The sequence below is a fragment of the Chenopodium quinoa genome, unplaced genomic scaffold, assembly GCF_001683475.1.
Source record: "Chenopodium quinoa cultivar QQ74 unplaced genomic scaffold, ASM168347v1, whole genome shotgun sequence".
Classification (NCBI taxonomy): domain Eukaryota; kingdom Viridiplantae; phylum Streptophyta; class Magnoliopsida; order Caryophyllales; family Amaranthaceae; genus Chenopodium; species Chenopodium quinoa.
This window is the reverse complement of record NW_018742204.1, coordinates 4,915,515-4,938,235: the sequence shown is the minus strand read 5'-3', so window position 1 is coordinate 4,938,235 and position 22,721 is coordinate 4,915,515. Positions and strand designations below refer to the sequence as shown.

Here is a 22,721-nt window from a genome sequence, read left to right as displayed (position 1 = left end):
CGGAGTTATTAATTGTTACTCCCTTCGTCCCTTTTTTATATTCCTGTTTGTAAAATTACACGGGAATTAAATAAATAAGAATAAAACAAATAAGAATAAACAAAACACAATGGGAAGTATAAAACATTAAATCATGTCTTTGAGTAAAACAAAGATAAATTAATATTAAATGATGCCATGTCATCAAACCTTTGCAAAAAAAAAAAGGACCAATAATATGCTCTTATTAGAAAATTAAGAACCAATTATATTCATCTAAATTTAGCAGTGAGAATAGGAAAGTAAGAGTGAAAAAATAAGAATGTGAAAAAGAGTGAACATTGATTACATAACAGAAAAAGAGAGATAATTTGGGGAAAAAAAATACTTAAGTCCTGTTCTCATTGACTAAACTCATCTGAATTGAATTGAATTGAATTGAACTGAACTGGACTGAACTGAACTGAGCTGAGATGACATGAACTGAACTGAATTGAACTAAACTGAAATGAATATTTTATAAGAGAAGGAAATTAGGAGCTGAGCTGAACTGAGCTGAACTGAACTGAATTTCAACGTAAGAGAACATACCCTTACTAAAAAAGAAAAGAGGAATGTAATTTTGGAATACCAAAAAAGAAAGCATGAATAAAAAAGCGAGTATTCCGTAAGTACTATTGGCCTAATGCTGTTGGTTGTTATTAATGTTGTTGACTTGCTAAGGGTAGCCTCACACCCCTTACCAAATTAAAAAGTTTAATTAATAAAATTATTACACTCTTACTCCATATTAATTATTTTGTTGTAGAATATATTATATAACCTTTTAATTTCACAATTTTTTAGGCTTGTGCGAAAATTAGTAACGGCCATTTTATAAGACTGAAGGAATACTACAGAGATAGATAACCATAAATTGGAATGCACACAAGCTGACAATTATGCGTGTCACCAGTCACCACATTTTGTAACAAATAAGAAACCGCGGCACATTTTAACATTAACAAAAACAAAATAACATTTCGTGTATCAAATGTTCTCCCAGAAAAACAACCAAACCAACAATTTCCACCTAAAATTCATTCAATTAATCGCAAATAATGTTTTTCTAAATTCTCCATAATCATTGAAATTCTTACTCTGATCAATTAACAAGTATAATCTACTGCTTGTTTGAATTATCGAATGTTTTCATTGGCGAGCAAAAGACTTTTGCAGCATGCAATTCGACGAACAACTGGAAATGGTTTTGGAATTAGGTGTTTTGCTGCAGTTCCTGATTCCAAAATTCCTTCATTTTCACAAAAACTCATCAATCTAGAGGATCAATTTAGTGCTCATAAGTAAGCTATTCTTCCTCACAATTTCTTCAATTTATCTTTTTAATTTAATTTTTTTTTTTTTTTTTTTTTTTCTGGGTATTGCCTTTTCTGATTGATGTTCCGTATTTTCAGTATTCTTATTGATGATAAAAAAAATGATTATTATTATTATTATTATTTATTTATTTATTTATTTTTATTTTTATTTTTATTTTATATATTTTTTGTGGGTGGAGATTATTGATGGTAATTAAGTTAGCTTAGTATTCCCTTAAATATTGATAGAGTTATGAGACATGAGATATAATCAATATCAGAAAATATATTTGTGTTATGCAATTTCCATATTTCTGGTCAAGCTTAGCACACTGCAATCTCACTGGGCATACAATTTGTTTTGTTAGTTGTTTACTTGTTATAGTTGTCAAATGATTGGAGTTAGGCTACTTATTAGATCATCGTTTGGATGGAGTGTTTTTGCTGTCTTTTGATGTGAAATTAGTTCGTATTCGATAGATGAATTTTAAAGGGAGGAAAGTTACACATTTGTAACTGCATAACATTGATTAAAATATTATGAAAACACATGATAGAGAGAGAAAAGAGGAGAGAGATAGGAAGAGAGAGGTCTGTAGGTGACACCTACCTATTTTTTGGTCGGATTGTATTACGTGATGGGGGACCACATGTTGATTGTTCTACTGAAAGTTTATATGGTACCATTGAATCCTCAGTGGTACTATTTATGCATAAATTTTGTACAACTGAATGCATATATAATACCATTATGTGCATAAATAATATCAGTGTATATTCAGTAGTACCATTTGATCATCCAATGACACCAGAATATGAATTCGTTTGTACATATGTATAATTACATGAATACCCCTTGTTATGCATTTGTAAATGCCTAACGTTCCTCCATTTCTAGTTCCTCGTATTCAATATGGCCTACAATTTTCATCCCACCTCTTGTACGTTCCTGACACCCTCCTTGTTTGTCTCAGTAAGTTTTCATGTGAATGTATTTTCATCTACCCTATTAATTTGAAAAAATTGAGCTACTGGTTGATAAATAATAAACCTGAGCTGTTATTGAAACATTATGATATTGATGATTGTAACTATATACTTTGGCAAGGAAAGACGGAGCTTTAAGATTATGGAGATTTTAGAATAAGTTGATGGAAGCCAAGATCAATAAACCGGAATCGGAAAGCATGGGAATTTTAGGGCTTGTTGGTACCTCCAAATGGGTCCTTATAGAGAAAGGGATGGAGATTTTTTTAGAAAAAATGGAAACTAATAATCTCACCTTTGCTTTATCTTTTTTTAACAATCCCACCTTTTGATTATTCCAAAATAATCCCACCTTTTATCTTAATCTTCTTCTAACAATCCCCGACGTGTTAAATTGTTTTGGTAACCTGTTTTCCTAGGTTAGTTGTCACGTGTCACTATTTAACAAGTCTATTTCATTTTTTGTAAAAAAAACAAAAAAAACAACCCCAGGTCCCACCATAGTCTGAATGACCAATCAACCACCGTGCCCCCACCCCTTGTGCTGCCGTGGGATGAATGGCCACCCCCTTTCCCTCCCCATCTGCATGAACAGCCAGCCCTGTTTCCCCTTCCTCGCCGGCAGCAAGCCCCACCCCAATCCTCACCTCTAACTTCTTTTCATTTCACTTTAACATCTGAGTTCGTTCATTTTGATAGGAAAAATCATCTAATAATGTAATTGACTAGCAATAAGTACACTATCACAATCACTACCATTAAGAATCAATCAAAATTCAATTGCAGGATCAATATCAAATTCATCACCAGCACCTACACATTTGGTATATTGATGACATTAATTTATTAGCTTAAAGTATACGATTTTTGAAATAATATTATTTCAACTTTGTATTTGTTCTGAAAACATCACAAACAACCCAAATACTCTAAATGAAACCAAAAACATAAATTAGTCAGCTTCAATTCCGCGACTAAACAAGTAAATACAACAATTGGGTTATTAAAAAAGACAAATTGGTATTACACTTCAGTGTGGGGTTGCGGATTGCAGTTGGAGGGTGAAATGAAATCGTGTGGGTTGCTGTAAGGTGGTTGTAGGCGGTGGCAGTGCTTGGGAGGTTGGATCTCGGTGGTAATGGTGGCGAGTGTTTATTTGTGTGGTTGGGGTGAGTTGCGTGAGGTGTGTGGTGATTTGTGTGAGGTAGGGGTAGGGAATCGAGGAGGAGTTGGGAGTGGGGATTCACGCAGCATGGAGTAGCCAAGCAGGCATTTTTGAGGTTGGGTGGTTCAGGAGGATGGAGGTGGTGGCAAGATGTGTGGGTGGTGGACGGGAGGCCATGGTGAGAGGAGAGAGTCTCGTAAGAAAAAAAAAAAAAAAAGACCCGGTTTAACCGGTTAAAGGTCAAAAGGACTGTTATAAGAAGATTAGAGTGAAAGGTGGGATTGTTTTGGAATAATCAAAAGGTGGGATTGTTAAGGGAAGATGGAGCAAAGGTGGGATTATTAGTTCCATTTTTCCATTTTTATGAAGGAATTTGTATACAGAAGAATATAACATCCGATAGAAGTGAAAGGAGGGAGAGTATTTTGTTGATGATCACTGGTAAAATCCCTATCCTATTAGGATTAAAACTTAAGGGCTCATTTGACATCGTTTTCAGTTTTTTGTTTTTTCAAAACTGAAAATTGATTTCAGTTTTTTATTCTCTGTTTTTAAAAACTGTTTTCATTTTTCAGTTTTGAGTTTATAATCAACTCTCAAAATACAACCAAATCATTTATAGCTTTAATCAACTATTTTACTACCGATAATTATTTATTATTATTAATTTTTTTATTTAATAACAGCTTATTTATTTTCACAAAAAAATATATATATTTCAATAATAAATTTATTGATTGAATAAGGTTATAACAAAATTTAAAGGAACAACTACGGAAAAAAAAGGTAACAATAAAATAGTCAAATGCAATGTAATATTTATTCCTCGTTGAAGACTTTCATTGTGAATTTTGTCTTTCCCACAATCTTGTTGCCAAACGATCTCGAAATTGAGCCATTCTGTGAGGTTCTTGTTGACTTTTAGAAGGAGTCACTAGGTCCTCAGATCCATTGTTGTTGATTGCATCATCTTCTAGTTTGACATTTTCATGCGCATACTGTATGAACAAAGGATCTCCGTCCTTGCACATTTTTATGAAATTGTGGATAACACAACACAACAAATTTATATATTTTTGTCGTTTTAAGTCTTATGAAGGCATATCTTTGAGAATGGGAAATCTAGCTTTTAATACCCCAAAACATCTTTCAATAACATTTCGCAAAGAAGAATGTGTATAATTAAATATTTCTTCAGGACTTTGTGGGCTCGTTGCTCCTCTATAATCAAGCAAATGATATCGTTCTCCACGATACGGTGAAAAAAATCCTGGCATATTTGTATAGCCTAAGTCTACAAGATAATACTTTCTAGTAGGAGGCATAGGAAACTTGGTCTCTTCTACATTTGTAATTGTTTCCCAAAAAATTCTTGAATCATTTGCCGAACCTTCCCACCCAGCCATCACAAATGTAAATTTCATGTCAAATGAGCAAGCGCACATTACATTCATTGTAGGCTTTTTTTCTTTTCCACGATAGGGAATTTGATCATCTTGTGGCACACGTGCTGATACATGAGTTCCATCAATAGCTCCCATGCAATTCTATAATAAATCGTTAAATTCAAACTACATACTTAGTGAATTAATACATAGATAATATGTAAAAATAAAACATTAATGACAAAAAATTACCTTGAAAATCGGTTAGTATCTTGGGTTATTTTTTATTTCTGGAGGTATTTCGTCAAATGCCGGAGGAACAATCCAATGCTTCGATAAAGATGCAATGGCATACAAAACCTTTCGAAAATGGTGGTGAGTAGATTCTAAGGAATGTTGAAATCTATCCGCTATAAGTCTGTGCCTCAAATTATGAGAAATAATAAGAAGAAACATTGCAACTTGTTCTTGAATTGATATAAATTTGGAATCTTGCAACTTTTCCCTTTTTTTCAATTCTTCACACAAGCTAATAAAGATAGATCTGAGGAGTCATTCGAAGCAACATAACATGTCATTGGATGACCGTTAAGCAATTCAAGGACATATTGGTGACCTGTTAACTTTGAAATTCTTTGCAAACGAGTTTTCTTTTTAAGGAACCCGTTATTTTGTAAGTTAATATAAATTGTCAATATTTGTTGAAAATCTTCCTCATTAGAATCTGATAAGATATCTTCAATGTCGAAATCCATAACTATCTGCATTTTTTACATATAAATGTTATAAGCAAGCATATAGTATATTATCAGTACATATAAATGTTATAAGCAAGCATAAAGAATATTATCACCATTATTATTTTTATTAAATCAAACCCAAATACAAAATAAAAAAAAAAAAAAAAATCATACTTACGACAAAATCTAAATTGAGTTTAAACACTCAAACATGCATTATTGAAGGGAAATAAAAATTTTACTAACGAGACAATGCTTAAAGGTTGAGCACAAAATCTATCTTCCTATCATTTGGAAATCTAATAAACATTTTCCTCTACAATGGATCATCATGTATTAGTTTAGTTGCCTTTGCAAATGAAGCTCCATCAATTCCCTCAAGAGCACTCGGTGCATCTACACATTCCATGAGCAAATCATGATCCTCCTTGGACTGATGCCCACCTTCATCATTGCCATTAAATTTTCTCTCGATAAGTTCAAGTTTTTTCTTGGAATTTTCACTCATTGTAACCAAGGCATCCGCCATTGCTACATTAACACTTTCCCTAAGTTTCTTACGATTGACATTAGGCTTGATTTTTTTGTTTTTAGGACCCTCTTCACATTGTTTCTTGAGTCACCCCCTTCTCCGTCTGTGTCATCTTCATCCTCACTCTCAAAAGGGCTTTTAGTAGAAGGATGTGAACTAACACCAGTAGCGGTTGTATCCCCATAAATTGTGCATAATTTATCATAATGCTTACATCCCTTCTTTCTAAAAGTTTTGGCATACTTATTTTTTTGTAACAACCATACATTCACATCAAATATCACAAAAATAAAATCGTATTAATTTAAAAATGTCCCTACTTGATCCATAAAAGAATATCAAAATAAACTTATTGACAATTACCTCATACAACTTTTTCCATACAGCATCCTCAGCACAAAGTTGATAAGTCATAGCATTGTATCCCATTCCAGTTTCTTGTACTAGTTTACTAAATTCCTTCCATCTTTGTCTTAGTTGGTTATATTTGTTCTTAAGTTGTTCTTAACTATAATCCTTTTTTGTCTTCTCCTTTAGTTTTTGCTTGATAAACCTCCAAGCTTGCTTGGTTAGAGTGGTTGTTGGTCTATTTCCTTTTTTTACCTCCTCCTCTATCAAGCTTATAAGGTAAGATTCAATATTTTCATTCCATACTCCAACTACCCAGTAGATTCAATGATTCAATCTCAACAATTTCATCTTCGCACTCGTCATTTTTCAATTTTGACATCTATAAAGTAATTCACTATTAGACATAATAATCATCTAATTCAACTAAACAACCAATGTGCAGCAACTAGAAAAACAATAGCATATGTAAACTTCACCAATATCATACTAGCAACAAGATAAAGCAAGAAGAGAAAGAAAAAAAAGAGCACAACACATCCAACACACTCCATTACGCCATTATTAGTAGACTAACAATGAACGTTTTAAGGACAAAGATTAAAAATTTTATTATTGCTGATGTCACAAATGTGTGATAGAGAATTAGAGATAAAAAATTATTAAGAGTTACCTAATTCCATTGTAGGTCCTTAGAAAGCATAACCATTTGTCTGCCATTACCAGTATGTTAAACATACAAACTTTATCAAAGTAATTGATCCTATTATTTAAGCTAACTTGGCATATAGCTCACATAAAGTGTACTACAAAAGTAATACTAGTTTTTCTCCAATATGTATAAATCATATTACTTTAAACGACATGTCTATGGCCTAGACTTATTAGCAACAAAAACACTTAGAAGATTAAAATCGACGAGCTACCCCAACTCACACAACCAGTTCTTTTTTTTTTATTTTTGACTGAGGAAGTTATATCAATACTTTTCATTGACTCGATGTTAAAGAAGGCAGCTCAAGTAAAAGGGAAAAATGCAAGAGAATAGTGAATAATAAAGCATAATTTTGTACAACATACAAAAATCAACCAGTAGCAAAAGTAGGCCAGCCAACCAAAGTATCAGGGGAAAAATAAAGAGTATGAGATCACAATCACTTTAGGAGCTTTTCTGATACAAGATCGTATCACAAGAGAATTGAACCATCCCAGTTCCCATATACTAGCTTTAGGTAGGCGATCCCATACAAACCCACATCAGCCCCCATATAACCTTACTATACTCACACAACCAGTTCACATAGTAGATAGTAGACACTGTAATTAACTTATAGAATTGACATGAATTACATGATATTCTGCCCATAAATTCAATAAATTCAATTTACAACATGATATAATTATTCAATTACACTAACAATTAATCAACAATCGTATTATTTCAGGAGAAAAAATTCTCTAAATATAAAACCCAAATTAAATCATATACAAATTAGACAAAGAACAATTAAAATTCAGAAAAATAAAGAACAAAGATCATCAATTTGATCAACGAAAGTGAATACAACCAAATTTAACAACAAAAACATCAATAACTTTATAAATTAAGAAAGAACAATCGGAAGAAACATGGTGATTACAAACAAAATTAAAAAATTAAAAAAACGAGAATGGAGAACGCTCCATACCTGTAATTGCTCCTTGAATCTTGAGAATGATTATTGCTTGAGGAAGAAAGATGAAATATTGAATTTGGAGGAGATACGTACAATGATAATACACTTGATAGGGTTTATTATTTGTAAAAAATAAAACAAAACCTCAAAAACTCCTTTTAGGTGTTTTAGGTTTACTGTTTTATTTTTTATAAAATAGTTGTAAAGTTGTTTTTTTAAGCAATTTTGCCAAACACTGTTTTGTTTTATTTTGGGGGTAAAAAACAAAAAAACCAAAAACAGCAATGATGCCAAACACACCCTTAACAATTCTATTGTTTTTTTTTTTTTTTTTGAGAAAATCTACACCCCAAACAATTATTCTCTAGAATTTGAATGGGAAATGTTGCATGCAAACTATGCTTGCATCATCTATTGTTAAACGTGAGGACAACCACCACACTACATTAATTAGGAGGCAAAGAGAAATGAGGAATTCACTCATGAGGAAACATTGCACAAAATCCTATGATTTCTTATCCTACCCATTAACAATGTGCTGATATCTAAATGTAGGTATGTATAGGATTTTCAGCTTGTTCTTTTGCAAAATGTCATTTTGTAACATGTTTATAAACATTTCACATCAATCATTTCACCATTATTATCTCTTTTTGAAGCTCACATACCGCCTTTGTTTGGAAATTCATATTGAAATAAATTTAACATGGGGGGTGGGGGCGAAGCATAGTGGTCAAGGAGTCCGTGTGATGACGGGAGCCAATATAGTGAGAAAAAAAGGCCCATATGTTAAAGAGATAGATTGAGGAAGTGAGACATATGAGAACCCACATGCAAAAAGGTAACTTTGTTTAGAATTTTAAAACTTTCCCCAGACAAAAGTGTTGCATTTATATTATAACAAAGTTTACTCAACACAGAGAGCATAGTAGAATTTTAAATTCATATTTTAGTTATTACAAATTTTTATAGCCAAAGATTTCTTCACAATGGACATGGTTTAGAGATACAAAGTACATGTTCAAGTGTAATTTTAAATTAAGTTTCCTTATTTACTACATTGTGTATTTGAAAATTCTTTGTTTAGTCAATTCTTTGTCATGATAGCTATAAATGAAAGTGAGAACAAATTGTGCTAGCTTGTACACGATAAATGATAATTAACAATAACGAAGACGAAAAACAAGTAAACAACAAGACAAAAGAAAATTCACCATGAGAAGCCAGAGAATCAGGATAAAAACCCACCAATTCACTATAGAGATGAAGAATAATATAGTTTGAAAGCTTTCAAAGCACCATGAAAGCTCCCACCTGACAGACTAAACATTCCCACGGCCATAAATATTAAGTGTTGGGACTTTTACATTTGAGGCTCTTTGACTATTACAGACTAAATATGAGTATACATAGTGGAAGGCGTAATAAAACAATCCTACTGCCATAAATAAGCCACGCTACTTAAATTGCTAAACCATAGAAAACAGGGGCAAGATGTTGGGTGAACCAAGCCATGGTTTGGACTTTGGGACAGTTTTCCCTTTAAGTTCGGGCAAACCTTTTCTAGGTTCGGGCGAACTTTCTCATAGTGCAGACAATTCTTTGTAAAACGGCCATAACTTCCTTGTTTCTTGTCCAAAACGAGCTTACGACTAGGTCATTGGAAAGCTCTCTAGACAAGCTATCACCTCCAACTTGAATAATCTCAATATTATTTCTAGGTTTTGATATATGCTCATTTGAAGTTAGCCCATTGCCATCCATCATTGCTTCGTACCAAGCAGTCAACCTATAGCTTAACTCCAAAGCTATGCATCCTTATGCCTTGGACAACTGTTCATACATTCCAAACCTTAAAGTAAACTCGTAAAATACCAGCGATTTTAAATATGCCATTTTAAATATGCCACAGCCAATTCCATTCACATTCTCATCTATGTATATGTAGTATGAAAGAATGAAAAGTATAGAGTTGCGCAATGACATGGGAGGGTGGTGGTATAGGTGCACACCTTTTTTTTTTCCTCCCACTTGACACTTTTGTTGTAAGGGAATAATGTAGAGGGAATGCAAATTATGCTTACTTTGTATACTAGAGTGGTACGCTTTGTTGTTGACAGGTTTTTATTGTTCACATGCAGTTACCATCCAATTCCCATGGTTTTTTCTCAAGCAAGAGGATCTTCAATATGGGATCCAGAGGGGAACAAGTATCTTGACTTTCTGTCTGCATACTCTGCTGTTAACCAGGTATATTTTGAGCCGCTGCCCATCCCTGGTTTTGGCATATCTACCAAACAATCTACTCACTTGTTGTATTCCAGTGCCCGGAGTATGATTATACCTGATATTTAAGCTTGTCAAAACTTTAGTTTTTAGGTTACTTGTTTTCCCCATCTCTTTGATAATTTTGGTAATTGAATAGTAGGGAAACTGTTTATGAAGTTGATTGACTTTTCCTTTCTTCATGTAGGGACATTGTCACCCTAAGATTATGAAGGCATTAATTGAGCAGGCAGAAAAGCTCACTCTCAGTTCTAGAGCTTTCTACAATGACAGGTTTCCCGTATTTGCCGAGATGATAACTAGTATGTTTGGATATGATATGGTGCTTCCAATGAATACTGGGGCCGAAGGGGTAGAAACTGCTCTCAAGCTTGCAAGAAAGTGGGGTTATGAAAAAAAAAAGATTCCTAATAATGAGGTGGGATTAATCTTATATTCATGGTGTCTGTGTTTTTTGTATTTTATTTGGTTGAGGATTTCAACTCTGGGTATTGCCTGTGATTGAAGCTTGAGCTGCATGGTTTAGATGAGTATGGTTTATTTGGGAAGTCTCATTCTCTCATTTATGTTTATCAATCATCCTATGTAATAGAGCATGAGAAATTGTAGCTTACAACTCATTTGTTATCCAACCAACCTAGTCATGTTGCATTCTTGGATTATTGTTTTATTGTATTGTTTATAGATCAATTTACTTTTTTAAAATCGCAGGCCATTATTGTTTCTTGTTGCGGTTGCTTTCATGGTCGCACTCTAGCTGTCATCTCAATGAGCTGTGACAATGAAGCAACCCGTGGTTTCGGTCCTTTGTTGCCGGGTCATCTCAAAGTTGATTTTGGAGATGAAGTTGCCCTTGAAAAAATATTTGAAGGTCTGAAGTATTTTTATTCTAAATGTATGAATGCATTTAATTAAAGCTTGCCCATGTTGCCGGAATATAGTACACTCAGATATGGTTTCAATTTTTTTGTTTAATCTGGATAGTCTTATAGATTCTTGATCTGTCTTTGAATTTGGAGGAATCTGAACCTGTGCCTCAACTAAGAAATGTGCAATAATTTCTATCTATATTAGGGTTTGTGTTTAGACTTGTCATATCGTTGTGACCCAAAAACTTGGCTCAAATTTGTATCTTTAATCCATTAAATGACAAGTTTATTATCATTTTAATGTTTTCCGTAACAGGTTCACTTTTTTCGATTGTTATTTGTAGAGTATAATTAAAAAATTGTAATCATGTACAACTGTGTAATAGTTGTTTCAAGTATCATTCAAGTTGTTGAAGAAAAGTAATGGAAAGGTGCTATTGACTTATGTGATTAATTTGTTTAACCATAGAGTTTCAAGTCAAGGCTGAAGCCGCTGAACATTCTTCATTGTGAAGCAATATTTCTTGACCCCGTTTTTTATAAAGTCTGAAAGCATTTTAGGTGGCCCTGCTTGATGGGTCAACTTCATTAACTTGTCTCACCTGAGTCAATTCTGTTGATTGTGAGTGGAGTAAGTCAAGTACCAGCTGAGGATTTTACAACCTTTTTGCATCATTTATATATGCTACATATTTTATGAGCATGTCACACTTTACCTTGAAAGTCTGATTGTTGAATATAAATCTTAAAGTTGATATTCTTGTTTACTGGGATTGAGAATCAGATGACTTTTTCAATGTTATATCTTGTCTGAATCTTTCTTGTTATGTGGACCACAGAGCATGGAGATAATATTGCTGGATTCTTATTTGAACCCATTCAAGGGGAGGCAGGGGTAAGATACTAAGATCTCCCATTTATTTACTGGGTTTTATTCTCAAGATTGCTTTGATTCTCAAGATTGCTGTAGTTGTTTGAGTGCTTATTTTTGTATTAATCTGAATGTGGTTTTCATCGGACTTTTGAGGAAGCTTTTTTATTTTAAATTTTTTTTATTTTTTATTTTTTTAATTTCTTTTGTGGTATTAATCTTCTTCTTCTTCATCTTTATAAGCTTCAGGTGCATTCCCATGCTCTTTTACTCTCCAAGAGATTGGAGAGACTTCTAAGGGATGTAGTCTGGGCTTGATTTTGGTAAGGAGAAGAGGGATTCCTGTGTAAGATGGAATTGTGTTTTGTAGACCTGAAGTGGAGGGAGACCTCAATTGTGTTTTGTAGACCTGAAGTGGAGGGAGACCTCAGGTTTGGGAATTTGATTTCCAGAATATCACTTTGATGTGAAATAGATCTAGCAATTGGGAAGGTTGGGTCAGACTTGTATCAAGTAGGGTCATTTGTGGGTTGCCTTTTTCAACGGGTTTAATGGGTTGGGTGGGTCACGAGCTGTGTTACTCGGACACTGAAAAATGCCCCATATCCAGGTCGATAACCCTGACACTGATCTGGGTATAAAATATGGTATGGATATACCAGTTTACACTTGGGTAAAAACTACCTACTCAAACCTAAGTCAACAAAAACAGCCCAATAATAAACAAGGAGGGAGGAAGATCTAGGTGAAGGTGTTCAGGTCTAAGCAGTGAACCCTATGTGGCAGAAGTTGGAGAGATAGAAAGGTGGTAACTGAAGAATTTAAGCGGGGTTTAACTTTTAATTCCATTTCCTCTTTCTAAAAACAATCAGTCAATCAATCAAAGCCTTAATCCCATAAGTAGGGTCGTCACTTTTTAAAAACATTGACGATTAGGAGAGGGTTAAAGACCCTATATTCTCGCGTTCTTACCACTGTCCCACACTTGGCCACCACAACGGGCCTCCAGCACATGCCGATCGGCAATCTATACCATGTTTTGAAATCCACTGGTGGCCATATTGTTTTATTGTTTGTAGGTGTCCTACAACTCATGAACCGGTTTATAGGTTTTTGATCTGAATCCCAGATCTGAAAGTTACATTGAAGAAATTTGGGTCAAATAGTAGGATATTGACACTTGTTTTCATACACATCATTGACATTAACAATTTTTCGGAGCTGTGGAGTTGAGTTATGTCGACATGCGACACCCATTGTTAAACCAAAGCACCAGAGTAATTGAGGAGTTAATTGTTATTCAAATGTGATAAATGTAAGATTATAGAAGCAATAAAATTAAGTAACAGGGGGGAATCATGAGAGAGTGAGACAGAATACATAAATGTAGTATTTTACTTTAGATAGAAGTGTAACACTTAAATAAAACTGATGATATAACCAGGTGTAACCCTTAAAAGACATAAGGGAGTATATAATTTCAATATTAAATTTTATAATTAAAAAATAAATTTATAAACACAATGCCCCTCATCACCAAAATAAATAATCCATGCACCAAAACCTTCCCAAAATCACTTTGCATGCTGTGTTCATAACAAGCCCTCACGATACATTGCTTGATTCTTTTCCAATAATTTTAAGAGGAAATTTATTTAAAAATTAACCTCCTTGTTCTTAAGTTTTTAGGTAGGATTATAATGGGAATATAGGAAAGTACAACATTTTTCCTCGTTTTTTTAATTTTATTTTTATTTTAATATTCGTATTGAGCCGAAATTTTGTATAATCACGACTGTTGTCATCGAAAAAATAAATTAGATTTATCGTCAAAGGATCATGTTTAACACATCATATAGCAGAGTCAGTCTCGAATAATTAGTTATTAGGTTAGGCTCTTTACTACTCCTAGTCTTGCTAGAGATGAAACAAAATTATACTTCCTCTGTTCACTTTTACCCACAACGTTTTGACTTTCACGTTTTCCAATACATGATTGAACACCTTCCCCCCCCCCCAATTTTTTTTCTTTTTATTTATAATTATAGAAAAGTAAAAAACATAAAAAATTGATATTGGGAAAATTGTAAATTGAGACAAATCTATGTAACGACTGCTGAGAAGAGCAAGAGCAAGCACAATGATTAGATTACTTATGAGCGCAGGGGCAAGAAAGGACAGCAGCAGGGAAAGCCACCAAATCAGTGCACTAATCAGTGACAGCTTCCATATTACATTTTTGTCTCTTTTGCTTTTGGCTTGATATGTGTATATAACAAAGGGGAGGGGGGAGTGTGTTGGTAGGCTGTGAATTCGTAAATTCTAGGATAGGAGATTGGTGCCCTAAAGGTACTCCCTTGAGGCCAGGCCTCAAGTCACCATTTTGTTTAAATCTTCCGTTTTTGAATCAATGAAACAACAACCTTCTTCCCTAAAAAAATCATATCTTTATTGCTTGAATACTTGAGTTTACATTTACAGCTAACAAGGGCGTTACAAGTGGTATCAGAGCGGTGATCCTGTGACTGCCGTCACCGGAAAACATCACACCACAACTCTCATTATTATTAATAATAATAATAATAATAATAAAAAAGAGAAAAAATGGTTATTTTTGCAACTCAGAGGTGTGATACCTTAGAAGAACAAATGGCCGGAGTTCAAACTCAACTAGGAGCGTTAGAAACAGCGTTGAAGACCCAGGAGGAGTCCCTGAAGAAATCGATGGAGGAGGCCATAACCGATTCGAGTTGTTCTGGCAACAACAGGAGGCACAGATGACAGTAAACACCACCATCCAAACCCAATTTTTCGAAGAGTTGCGAAATTTGGTGAATCTGAGAAACCACGACCAAGGATAGGGGATGAACTTTGGAATGCGGAACTTGAATGATTTGAACGGCGGTGGCGACCACCCTTGGACTCACGGAGGATAAAAAACTACAAGCCGCCATCTCCGCCATGGAAGGCGATGCTCTGAGGTGGTTCCAATGGGAAATTAGGAGGCGACCTATACCTAACTGGGAGAGCATGAAGAGCCGTATTTTGCGCCAGTTCCAGCTAACCTACGCCGGCAGCCTTCACGAGCAATGGTTGGCGGCGACTCAGGAGACGACGGTGACGGAATATCGCAAGAGGTTCATCGAGTTGTCTGCTCCGTTAGAGGACATACCGGAGACGATAATGATGGGGCACTTTATTAACGGACTAAAGGATGACATTAAAGCTGATGTGAGGTTGATGAATCCTTTTGATCTGGAACAGGCTATGGAAATAGCGGGTCCGGTCAAAGAGAGGAACCGGGTTGGTGGGTATAAGAAGGGAACCGGTTATTTTGGGTCGGGTAGTTCCATGGCTAGCAGTAGCGGATCTGGGCCTAAAAGCTTAGTTAGGCCAAGTGGGCCTGGACTCATACAAGCTGACGGGACTCCAACCCAGCTAGCTTTAACGTTCAAAGGCTAGCCTAAAGCCCCTTAGGCCTCTGTTAATTTTGCAAGGTCTACCAACACCACTTTAGTCAAGACCGGTGAACCACAGCGGTTAACTGACGCCGAACATCAAGATCGAAAGGCGAAAGGCCTTTGTTTTTGCTGTGATGAGCGCTGGAGTGTCGGACATCGGTGTAAGAACCGAGAAATGAGTTTTCTCATTCTAGGGGGAACAGACGACGGCGATGTGGGTCCTTCGAGGGCCGCTGCCGACGACACCAGCGAAGAAGAACTATCACCCAAGGTCACTTTGTGCTCGGTAGTGGGTATCTCTAACCCGAAAACAATGCAACTCGAAGGAAGAGTGGGGCCAAGGTCGGTGGTGGTCCTTGTAGACCCAGGAGCAACCCATAACTTCATCTCCGACGGCTTGGTGTCGGAGGTTTGAATACCCGTGTCAGGTACGCAAGAATTTGGGGTTTCTTTGGGTAATGGGGACATTATTGTGGGTAAGGGAAGATGCAGGGGAGTGAGGGTAGTCATTAATGGTGGATTTGTGGTGGTCGAAAACTTCTTGCCATTGAAGTTGGGTAATGCAGATTTAATCTTGGGAATTGAATGGTTGGAGAAGCTAGGGCCGGTCGTACACAATTGGAAAACTCATCTCATGAGTTTATGGTGGGTGAAGAGAAGGTGACCTTGGAGGGGAATCCTGCCTTGACTCGAACTCGAGTCACCCTCAAGGCCATGATCAGAAATTTACGACATGAACGGGGAGGATTTTGGGTGGAAGTTAATAGTGTTGAGAAGGCAGGGCAGGCAGGTGGCAGAAGCAGAAGAAACAGATGTGCCAGGGTGGTTGACCGAGGTTTTAGAGCAGTTCAAGAGGGGTGTTTGTCCCCCTAGTGGGCTGCCACCGAAGGGTGGTCATGAGCAACGTTACAAGGTACAAGGTACGATTCGAAACGCGGTACAGAAACGGATACGTGGTACGTTACCATGTATGAATCCGGTATGATGGGTACGATGTGTTTAAAAATCTAATACTGTACTTATTATTTTTATATTAGTATAATAATGTAACAATTTAAATTTAAATAAAAGTAGTGGAATTTTAAAAAATAAAAAAGAAAATTGAAATCCCCAAAATCATCACGTGACTTTCTTTAGTGGGGTCAAAAAGTCAAGAAATTAATAAAAGATGAAAATAAAAGAAACCACACAATGTGGACAGCTGTCCCACCCAACTCCCCCTCCACCTACCCTAGTAGCCTTGTCCCTTCTCTCTCTTTGGGGTCTGCAACAAGCTTAATAATGGAGTCTTCACAAAATCACGGCCGAGTTTTTACACGTTCCAAGCTACGAAATTGGGGTCGCAGAGTCCGGCGACTTGAGTCGCGACCACCGGCGAACTGAGTTGTGCCTATACCGTGTTCCGGTACGAGCGAATCAGGTCGCGATTCGCAGCAACCTACCGCGAACCTTGTAACGTTGGTAATGAGCATGCTATAGTGTTAGGCCCTATCGATATCCACAATTTCAGAAAGATGAAATTGAAAGGTTGATCAAAGAGATGCTAGAGGCATGGATAATTAAACCTTCCGCCAGTCCGGTTTTATTAGTTAAAAAGAAAGATGGTTCGTGGTTGTTTTGTGTAGACTACCAGGCCTTGAACCGGGAAACAATTTCCGACAAATACCCTATTCCTATCATAGAGGAATTACTTGATGAGCTCCACGGGGGCTGCTGTGTTTTTGAAATTGGACCTCAAATCGGGTTATCATCAGATTTTAGTGAGAGAAGAAGATACGCACAAGACAGCCTTTCGGACCCACGAAGGGCATTATGAATTTCTAGTGATGCCCTTCGACTCACAAATGCGCCGGCCACCTTCTAAGCACTCATGAACGATGTGTTTCGACCATATTTTCGGAAATTCGTGCTAGTGTTTTTCGATGACATCCTAATCTATAGCTCGGATAAGGATAGTCACTTGGAACACATGAAAGTGGTGTTATCCAAACTAAGGGAGCATAGCTTGGTGGCTAATTTCAAGAAGTGTGATTTCGGCCAAGCTAAGGTAGCTTACTTGGGACATGTAGTGTCCAAGGATGGAGTGGCGGTCGACCTTGAGAAAGTAAGGGCCATGGTGGATTGGCCTATCCCACAAAATCTGAAAGAATTGTGCGGGTTCCTTGGATTTACCGGGTATTACCGGAAATTCATAAGAGGGTATGCCCAAATTGCAAGGCCGTTGACTGAACAATTACGCAAGGATAATTTTGGGTGGTCAAGTGAAGCTACAACAACTTTTGAGAGGCTGAAATCGGCTATGGTTTCGGCCCCTGTTCTAATTATGGGCTGGGCGCGGTACTAATGCAGGAGGCTCGGCCTGTGGCATTTTCCAGCAAATTATTGGGGCTAAAATCGCAAGCTAAAGCCATTTATGAAAAAGAATTAATGGCAATTTGCTTGGCGGTAAATAAATGACGCCATTACCTCCTTGGGCGATACTTTGTTGTGAGGACCGACCAACAAAATTTGAAGTACATTATGGAGCAAAGAAAGGTAAGTGGGGAACATAAAAAATGGGTTCGGAAATTGTTGGGGTTTGATTTCGAGATCCAATTTAAACCCGGGGCTAGTAACCGGGTAGCCGATGCCTTGTCTAGAAAGGGAGGAACCGAGAAGGGGTTAGCAAATTTAATTTCAATGGTGGGAATCAATTGGGAAGAATTGGAGAAGGAAGTCAAGGCTGACCAAGACTTAAGTCGAATTATAGTAGACCTGGCAGCAGATGCTAAGGCTCATGTAGGCTTCACATTGGAGAGGGAGAGGTTGCTATTCAAAGGAAGAGTGGTGATTTCTAAGGGGTCGTTCCTAATCACCAAACTCTTGGCAGAATACCACGATAGTCCGGTTGGAGGACATCAAGGGGAAACTAAAACATATTTGAGGATAGCCTCGGAATGGTATTGGTTGGGAATGCGGAAAGAAATTGGCGTGTATGTAAGGCAATGTGTCGTGTGTCAACAGGCCAAACACTCACAATTGCAGCCCTTGGGTTTGCTGCAATCTTTACCCATTCCCGAGGCCATATGGGAAGACATCTCAATGGATTTTGTGGAAGGGCACCCCCATTCGAAAGGGATGGATTCGGTGTTGGTGGTAGTTGACAGGTTGTCTAAGTATGTGCATTTTATTGGGTTGAAGCACCCTTATAGTGCTTTGACAGTAGCCGAGGTGTTCACTAAGGAGATTGTGCGGCTCCATGGAATGCCAACCTCAATTGTTTCGGATAGGGATCGCATTTTTATGAGTGTGTTTTTGGAAGGAACTGTTTTGGCTACAAGGGACGGACCTCAAGCGAAGCACTTCATATCACCCACAAACCGATGGTTAAACCGAGATCGTTAACAAAATTCTTGAGACCTATTTGCGTTGTTTTGTGAATGGTAAGCCCAAATCATGGGGAAAATGGCTGCATTGGGCGGAGTATGCCTATAATACTTCTTATCATTCTTCTACGGGGTTCACACCTTTTCAAGTGGTTTATCGAAGGGAACCACCCAAGCTAATTAAAGTAGGTCATGGGCAGACCCCAGTTGATAGGCTGGAAGAATGGCTTCAAGAGAGAGATGTGGTGATAGATGACTTGCACATGAACCTGATTCGAGCTCAAAACAAGATGAAGTTTCACGCAGACAAGAGGAGGGAAGAGGAATTTCAGGTTGATGATTGGGTCTATTTGAAGTTGCAGCCGTATAGGCAAAAATCTCTTGCAAGGATACCCAATGTGAAGTTAGCACCGCGCTTTTACGGTCCCTTCAAAGTGGTTCAATGTATTGGGAAGGTAGCATACAAGCTGGAACTGCCACAAACTTGCAGAGTACACCCCATATTCCACGTGTCTCAACTCAAACGCGCAATAGGTGAACACTTGGTAAGCCCCACGATACCTCAGCAGCTAACAGAGGAGCTCGAGTTAAGAGCTGAGCCAGAGAGTGTACTGGACATCAGGGCTGCTGCAAGTAACCCCAAGGCTCGAGAGGTGCTAATTAAGTGGCAAGGGTTACCCTTAATTGAAGCTAATTGGGAGGAAGAAAGCACTATTCAAGAGAGATTTCCATCATTTCACCTTGAGGACAAGTTGACTCTTGAAGGCGGGGGGGGGGGGATGTAACGACTGTTGAGAAGAGCAAGAGCAAGCACAATGATTGGATTACTTATGAGCGTATGGGCAAGAAAGGACAACAGCAGGGAAGGCCATCAAATCAGTGCACCAATCAGTGACAGCTGCCATATTACATTTTTGTCTCTTTTGCTTTTGGCTTGATATGTGTATATAACAAAGGGGAGGGGGGAGTGTGTTGGTAGGCTGTGAATTCGTAAATTCTAGGATAGGAGATTGGTGCCCTAAAGGTACTCCCTTGAGACTAGTGGCCTCAAGTCACCATTTTGTTTAAAGCTTCCATTTTTTGAATCAATGAAACAACAGCCTTCTTCCCTAAAAAAATCATATCTTTATTGCTTGAATACTTGAGCTTACATTTACAGCTAACAAGGGCGTTACAATCTAACAAGTTCCCACATTACTATATGTTGTCTAATATGTAAATCAATAAAGGTGATCGAATGAGAGAACGTGAATAGTGCAAATTGTTAAACGTTGTGAGTAAAAGAGAACAGAGGAAGTATGTTTTTTTCATGGTCATGGTCACATGGCATTTTTTAGCCATCAAAAAACTCCTGTTTAGCCAATACATGCTTGCTGTAAGAGAAATCCCAAAGTACCAGAACAAATCTAAGAGCAAAAAGGGAAAAAGCACATTTGTTTTTTGCATGGTTCCATAATATTGCTAAGTTTTGTTTAATTTTTTTTAAATTATTTTTTTCTACTCGGAGTTATCTTCAGATACCATATGTGAAGTTTGGAAGTTGAAAGCAACAAGAGTTATTGTGTCAGGATGCATTTGGCCGTTATGTGGTGATATTGTGGTAGGGGTCTAGTAAGATTATCCAAGATCGGGAGCCTTTGTTGGTTACTCTATGTGAGGAATGGTTTATTTAGCCTTTTTTTTGGGAGCACTCACATGGGGATCATAGCAGTGTGCCCTTTTCTGATGTATTGAGAGTTTGGAGCTCTTTTTGTCTTTGGCCCTGATTTTTGGTGGACTTTTGGTACTCTTTTGTTGTTGCTGTTGCTGTTGCTAAATAAAATTTGTATCCTTATCAAAGAAAAGGCTGACCTTAGTCTTCTCTGTGTTCATGCTGGTTTTTAAATATTTTCTTACTTCATCTTATATAAGAAAAGCAAGTATAAGGAAAGTGACTTCTTTATTTTCTCATTTACGTCTCCCTGAGTGGAACTCATCATCCTATTTAATTTTTTGTTTCTTCTCTTAATTAACATATCTTTTTTTACAGAACCTTTTTCATCTTTGCAGGTTATAGTTCCTAAAGAAGGTTATTTAAAAGCTGTCAGGGATCTATGCACAAAATATGGAATATTGATGATTGCTGATGAAATTCAATCTGGCCTTGGAAGATCTGGAAAAATGCTTGCTTGTGACTGGGAAGGTGTTCGTCCAGTCTTGTTGTAAGACTATTTTTGTGTGCATTAGCATCTTTAATGTTTGTTGCATTTTATTGGAATGTCTGGACAGGGGAGAATCAATCATAATGTCATCAATAAGGATCCATCTGTATTTTTCATTTTGTGTTTATGAAGCATACCAAACATGGCATTTTAGAGCCGCACCTTAGGCAGAAAAAATTAATTGAAGGAGGAATTATGTGCTTACAGAAATGATTTAAATGTAAATTTTATCATATGATTTTGTAAGCAGTTTCTTCTACTTCTGTTTGGTATATATTATTAGACCAAGTGGTTGTGAAGATCGAGAGGTATGAATATATTGTCTTAATATATTACTGAGTAAAACAAAAATTTTGATGGCCAATTAGCTCATGACACATTATTATTATTTTTAACCAGCCCAACACTCTAGCAACTTTGAGATTTTGTTTTGAAAAGGTTGCCCCATAGTTAAAATTAATTTGATCGAGTGAAGATTTAGGAAAATTTTGTGACGGCCTCTAATAGAGGGATGATTGATCTTGATATTTCCATTAATTTGGTACATAAATTATTCTTGGTTTTCCTTTTATACTCCATTGGATCCTTTTTGTTCTTCCTATTTAGAATCTTGACACTATTTATAAGTTGAGAACATCTTCTAAATTACTCTCAATATATAAAACATAACATAGTCATGTTGGGTCTTATTTGATTCATTTTATTGAGTAGTTTATTAATATTAAACTACTATTTTTTTTCTTTTTATGCAACTGTAGATAGATGTTTATGGTCCAAATAATGCATTGACAAACATGCACAGTCAAAATGACATGAACATTTAGGATTGGAAGGAGTATTCTTTCTTCTCTCTCCTATTATGATTCTACAAACTTTGATTTTATTGTCACTGTTAAATTAGTACAACTTACCATCATCAGAAGTATGCCTTTAAAATGTTGTTTATTATTTTCCTGTAGATCCTTGGAAAAGCTTTGGGAGGTGGAGTAATGCCTGTCAGCGCTGTTCTTGCTGACAAAGATGTGATGCTGTGTTTTCGACCTGGAGAACATGGGAGGTTTGTATTTCTATGATGCTTATGATACAATATGATTTCTGTTCCATTTGTCCATGGCTTAATTTGTATATACCCTAACCTTTTCTGTATTAACACTCATAATTACTGCCTTTTAGTTTTTTTTTTCCCTTTTTTTTTAAATTTGAAAAAACCTTTTGAAAAAATATTTGAAATGTTGAATTGCACTGGTATATATTGATATGGAATATATCGTTTGTTTGCAAGTAGAGCGCGATCTTTATAATTTGTTGATGTGTATTTATATGGCTTACTAGGATTTATCTAGCTTTTACTATGGATACAAGTGGACTGTTGGTACATCGTTCACTTTATACTGCAGTCAAAGCCCTCTGATCAATGCTATGCTTAATGACCTGAAAAATTAATCATTTCTCATTTAATTTTTTTTTTTTTTTTTTTTTTTTTTGTATATATCTGCTG

At 36.4% G+C, this 22,721-nt stretch overlaps 1 protein-coding gene across 1 annotated transcript in view; it reads left to right on the top strand.

Annotated features, from left to right (window-relative positions):
• The first annotated feature begins 941 nt into the window (after nt 1–941).
• The window catches only part of LOC110699359 (ornithine aminotransferase, mitochondrial-like), a 41,441-nt gene continuing 19,661 nt past the window's right edge, over nt 942–22,721 (top strand). Inside the window, exons 1-8 of the mRNA XM_021877158.1 lie at nt 942–1,322; nt 10,312–10,420; nt 10,644–10,874; nt 11,168–11,327; nt 12,165–12,220; nt 21,072–21,223; nt 21,474–21,531; nt 22,183–22,280. Coding sequence (XP_021732850.1) covers nt 1,165–1,322; nt 10,312–10,420; nt 10,644–10,874; nt 11,168–11,327; nt 12,165–12,220; nt 21,072–21,223; nt 21,474–21,531; nt 22,183–22,280 — 1,022 coding nt within the window. The 5' untranslated portion in view covers nt 942–1,164. The remainder of the gene's footprint in view (nt 1,323–10,311; nt 10,421–10,643; nt 10,875–11,167; nt 11,328–12,164; nt 12,221–21,071; nt 21,224–21,473; nt 21,532–22,182; nt 22,281–22,721) is intronic.